This window comes from Tupaia chinensis, unplaced genomic scaffold, assembly GCF_000334495.1.
Source record: "Tupaia chinensis unplaced genomic scaffold, TupChi_1.0 Scaffold000201_1, whole genome shotgun sequence".
Classification (NCBI taxonomy): Eukaryota; Metazoa; Chordata; class Mammalia; order Scandentia; family Tupaiidae; genus Tupaia; species Tupaia belangeri.
In genome coordinates, this window is record NW_006159676.1 from 2,985,413 (window position 1) to 2,990,776 (window position 5,364).

Sequence of the window (5,364 nt, forward strand, 5' to 3'; positions counted from 1 at the left end):
CAGGCTAAGTGCTTGGGTGCCCTGGAGGGGACTGGACAAACCAACCCTGGGGTCTAGGTCCTGGAAAGGGCTGACCCTGACCTGCCATGCCTTCTCCCAGATAAGCTTTTCGGGAAGCGGCTCCTGCAGGCGGGTCGCTACCTGGTGTCGCACAAGGCATGGATGAAGACAGTGCCCACGGAGAACTGCGATGTCCTCATGACCTTCCCAGGTACCCACGCCCACCTGCACGCCCAGTGCCCAGACGCGGCTCTCCTGAGCTCAACTTCCCCGTAGTGGGAAGATTTAGAAGACCTTGGGCCCCCCTCGTGGCCAGAGCCATCGGTCCCTGTGCCTCTTGGCAGACACGACCGATGACCACACGCTGCTATGGCTGTTGAACCACATCCGCGTGGGTATCCCCGAGCTCATCGTGCAAGTCCGCCACCACCGCCACACGCGTGCCTATGCCTTCTTCGTCACCGCCACGTATGAAAGGCGAGTCCCCTGTCCCTGGCCTCTCGCTGACTCTGCCACCCCTCTCCTTATCCTTGGAAGCGCCAAATCATGCTACCCAGGCACCTTGCTTTGTCTCACGAGGTCGCCAGGTGCACCACCCTCAGCTCCAGGATGGTGGGCCGGGGCCTTCCTTTGACTCTACTTTTCCCTGCCCTCCTTGCAGCCTACTCCGAGGAGCCGATGAGCTGGGGCTGCGCAAGGCTGTGAAGGCTGAGTTTGGCGGTGGGACCCGCAGCTTCTCCTGCGAGGAAGACTTCATCTATGAGAATGTGGAGAGCGAGCTGCGCTTCTTCACTTCCCAGGTGAGGCCAGCTCCCGTCCCCGCCACGTGCGTGAGTGTCCCAGGCTTACAGGCTGCTGCTCCCAACGCACACTTTCCACCCTACAGGAGCGCCAGAGCATCATCCGCTTCTGGCTGCAGAACCTGCGGGCCAAGCAGGGCGAGGCGCTGCACAACGTGCGCTTCCTGGAGGATCAGCCAATCAGTGAGCAAGGCGGGGCCAACACTCCCATCACAGGCAGAAAGTTGGGAGGGGCTTTTACAGGACAGCCTATCATGTTGGGAGGGCGGGGTCTAGATCCAACCAATCAGAGGTTAGTGGAAAGTTGAGCAACCAGTGGCATAAAGGGGTGTGGCTTGAGCAGTCATATACAGGCCAATGAAAAACGAGGGCGTGGTCTTAGCCAAGAATTGGGATTTAGCTGCGAGAAGGCAGGTCCGGAGCTCCTCCCGCATTGTCCCAAGTTTAAGTTGATGGTAGGACCATGGACAGCGCTCTGCGTTCTGTGTACGGAGACCTTGGGTCTTAGTTTCCCCTCCTTGAAACCAACAGGTCTCAATGCCAATTTTGTGTGTTATTTCTTTTTCTTTTTCTTTTTCTTTTTTTGCAAGAGATTTTTGCAATAGGGCGCGTACGCTCGCCAGAGAGACAGAGACAGAGAGACAGAAAGTGAGAAATCACCCCCTGGGGGAATGGCCACACAGCAATCCCTTCTCCTCCATTCTCCTCTCAGGATCTTGGGCACTCACGCACACGCACCTGGCATGAGTTTAAGCTACCGGGTCCGGGACTTGAACCACGGTTGACTACGTGGGAACCCAGCGACACAACCGTTACTTCATCTGCTGGCCCCAACTTTGTGCAATTTCTCAGACACTAGACGCTCAGGGTCACAAACGGAGGCCAGATCGCTTTATTTAAAAATATGATTCCCCAGACCAGCCAGTGGCATGGTGATTGGGGCAGCTGGATTTCGCATACCCAACTTGGTAGTTCGAATCTCAGACTCAGTGACTTGAAAAACACCCCAGGTGCATGTGCCCACGTGCCCAAAATCCTGAGAGGAGAAATGAAGAAGGGGCTGCAGCATGACCACCCCTTGTGTGTGTGTGGGGGGGGGAGGGATGCTTTCTCACTTTCTCCACTTCTGTGTCTTTCTCCTGCAAGTACATGCACCCGCTAGCAAAATTTAATGAACAAACAAATATCGTTCCCCATTGGGACCCCACACTCCTAGTTTTCTGCACCTCCTAAATGCATCCGACCTGAAGTCCTCCCCTGGGAAGAGCTTGTGTTTGCTTAGGAGCCAACAAAAAACAGTGCCCTGGGATCAGTAGTTGGTGTAATGGCTCTGTTGCTGGACTCCCATGTAGTCGACCGTGGTTCACGTCCTGGACCCGGTGGCTTAAAACTCACACCGGGCACGTGTGCGTGCGTGCCCAAGATCCCGAGAGGAGAATGGAGGAGAAGGGATTGCGGTGTGGCCATCCACCCTGGGGAGTGATTTCTCACTTTCTCTCTGTCTCTCTCTGTCTGTCTGGGGAGCGCACCCGCCCTATAGCAAAAACCTTTAAAAAAAAAAAAAAAAAAAAACAGCAGTGACCTGCATTTCAGCCAGGCCAGGCCCATGGTTGGATGGGCATGGGGGTCACCTATGTTCATCCCCCACACGACAGTCCCCGAGCTGGCGGCCCGTGGAATCATTCAGCAAGTGTTCCCTATCCATGAGCAGCGTATTCTGAACCGTCTTATGAAGTCCTGGGTACAGGCCGTGTGCGAAAATCAGCCTCTAGGTACCTCCCAGGCTGGGGGGGTGGGCAGGGTTCCTAGGAAGCTGGCAGAAGGTGACGGGGGCACCCCTGTCTCCTACCAGATGACATCTGTGACTATTTTGGTGTGAAGATCGCCATGTATTTTGCCTGGCTGGGTTTCTACACCTCAGCGATGGTGTACCCGGCCGTCTTCGGCTCTGTTCTGTACACGTTCACTGAAACGGACCAGGTATTGGCTGGGGGGATTGGGCAGGGGCTGGGGGATCCCAAGTGACACCCTCCTCCTTGGGCCGACTTGGCCAGTGCCTCAACTGTCCTCTGCCGTCCACAGACGAGTCGAGATGTTTCCTGTGTGGTTTTTGCCCTCTTCAACGTGATCTGGTCGACGCTGTTTTTGGAGGAGTGGAAGCGGAGAGGAGCGGAGTTAGCCTACAAGTGGGGGACCCTGGACTCCCCAGGAGAAGCTGTGGAGGAGCCACGCCCTCAGTTCAGGGTTCGTTAGGGGCTGAATCGAGGGATACAGAGAATGGGGTAGGGACCAGCAGTTAGCATAATGGTTACGTCGCTGGACTCCCACGTAGTCAACCACGGTTCGAGTCCTGGACACGGTCGCTTAAGCTCACACCGGGCGCATGTGCATGTGTGCCCAAGATCCCGAGAGGAGAATGGAGGAGAAGGGACTGAGCTGTGGTCATCTCCCCTGGGGGCTGATTTCTCACTTTCTCTCTCTCTCTTTCTCTATGTCTTAGGCGAATGCACATGCCCTATCACAAAAATCTCTCTTAAAAGAATCCATCTTTTGGGGACCAGCAGGTGGTGTGGTGGTTAAGGTGCTGGACACTCCCACATGGCCAACCACTGTTCCAATCCTGGACCAAGTCGCTTGCTTTCTCACTTTCCTTCTCTCTGTGTGTCTGTCTTTCTCCAGTCAAATGAAAATAAATGAATGAATAAATAAAAGTAAATTAAATAATTATTTTAAAACCCCCAGGGTGAATGGCCATGCTGCAGTCCCTTCTCCTCCATTCTCCTCTCGGGATCTGGGGCACTCACGCACACGCACCCGGCATGAGTTAAGCCACCAGGTCCGGGACTCGAACTGCAGTCGACTACATGGGAGTCCAGCGAAGTAGCCATTACACCATCTGCTGGTCCCAAGGTCTGCAATATCCAAGTGGGTATGACGGGTGGGGGTTCTTTTGTACTCCGAGATGAGAATGGGAAATGAGATTTGAGGGTGTGAAGAGGTGGGCACAGGGCCAGAGCAAAGACGAGGACAGAGAGGAGACCCTCTGGTCTCACCCTGTGTCTGGCCTCTGTGCACTGCCAGGGTGTGCGACGCATCAGCCCGGTGACGCGAGCCGAGGAGTTCTACTACCCGCCCTGGAAGCGGCTGCTCTTCCAGCTCCTCGTGAGCCTCCCCCTGTGCCTGGCGTGCCTTGTCTGCGTCTTTCTGCTCATGCTCGGCTGCTTTCAGCTGCAGGTGACCTTATGCCCCCTGCTCCCAGCCTACCCATACGCCCCCTAGGGGAGCTGGCCTTGACGGAGCAAGACCAGTTCCACCCCGGACTCCCTGTCCTCCCCCTAGGAGATGGTGCTGAGCGTAAAGGGGCTGCCTCGCCTCGCGCGCTTCCTGCCCAAGGTCGTACTGGCCCTGCTGGTCAGCGTGAGCGCCGAGGGCTACAAGAAACTCGCCATTTGGCTCAACGACATGGGTATGCCCTTGCGCCCATCCCCTGGAGGAAAGGAATTGCCGGCAGTCCTCTGCAGAGGGGGACAGGGCAACCCCTCACCGGCCCCCCTTTGGCTCCTATAGAAAATTACCGCCTAGAGAGCGCCTATGAGAAGCACCTGATCATCAAGGTCGTGTTGGTGAGTGACCGCCCCCTGGTGGCTGGGCGGGACTTTGCAAGAACAGGGGCTGCAGGGCGGCTGACCCCGGCCTGTCCACTCTCCTGCAGTTCCAGTTCGTCAATTCCTATCTGAGTCTGTTCTACATCGGCTTCTACCTCAAGGACATGGAGCGCTTGAAAGAGGTGAGATGTGCACATCCCCCCGCGTGGCAGCGCCCCCCTGTCCCCCCCCCATGGGGTCAGCAGGGGGACCGGACCTAGCGCCTGGGGTCCTGGGCTCTCCAGCCCCTCCCTTCCCTCCTCCATCCTTCTCTCCTCTCTGTCCGTCCGTGCGTCTGTCCGTGCGTCCTCTCTCTGCCTGTTCTCCTCTCCATCTGTCCGTCCACCTGTCCGTCGGTCCCTTCACAGCTCCTGCTCGTCTTGTCCCTGTCCCAGAGCCTCGAGCGGCAGCTGCGGGCAGTGCTGGTCCCGCTCGCGGCCCTGCGGTTCCGCCTCCTCCTTCGCTCCCTCCGGGGCCTTCTGCTCACGGCCCGGGCCAAAGTACGGGCAGGTGGCGAGCCCAAGGGGCCTCGCTGGGGTGGGCTTGTGCTGCAAAGCGGGCATGCCCCGCGGGGATTGGGGCTCTGTGGACCCAGTGCAGGTGGTTGGGGGGACCCCCCCCCATGGCCCTGGCCCTGGCTGAGCGGGTGCTGGGGTGGCTGGCAGGTTTGGGGTGTGCGTGCTGGGGCCTCGGTGCCCAGGTGCGTCCAAAGGGGCGGAGCTAGGAATGGGGGTCCACGAGGGTCCTCGAAGCTTGCACCCCCGCCTCCCCTGCAAGGCGCCCAGGGCCCCGCCTGTCCCCCACGTGGCCTCTCTCCGCCCCCTTCCCGTCCCCAGATGCTGGCCACGCTGCTGATCACCCGCCAGTTCGTGCAGAACGTGCGCGAGGGCCTGCAGCCGCATCTGTACCCGCGGCTCGGC

At 58.3% G+C, this 5,364-nt stretch overlaps 1 protein-coding gene across 1 annotated transcript in view; it reads left to right on the forward strand.

Moving 5' to 3' along the window:
- ANO8 (anoctamin 8) overlaps positions 1-5,364 on the forward strand; it is a 14,756-nt gene that overhangs the window by 757 nt on the left and 8,635 nt on the right. Inside the window, 12 exon segments of the mRNA XM_027771285.1 lie at positions 101-211; positions 345-477; positions 662-800; positions 887-983; positions 2,456-2,572; positions 2,653-2,780; positions 2,883-3,044; positions 3,882-4,034; positions 4,140-4,266; positions 4,368-4,423; positions 4,513-4,587; positions 5,281-5,364. The exon segment at positions 5,281-5,364 is cut by the window's right edge and continues 175 nt beyond it. Coding sequence (XP_027627086.1) covers positions 101-211; positions 345-477; positions 662-800; positions 887-983; positions 2,456-2,572; positions 2,653-2,780; positions 2,883-3,044; positions 3,882-4,034; positions 4,140-4,266; positions 4,368-4,423; positions 4,513-4,587; positions 5,281-5,364 — 1,382 coding nt within the window.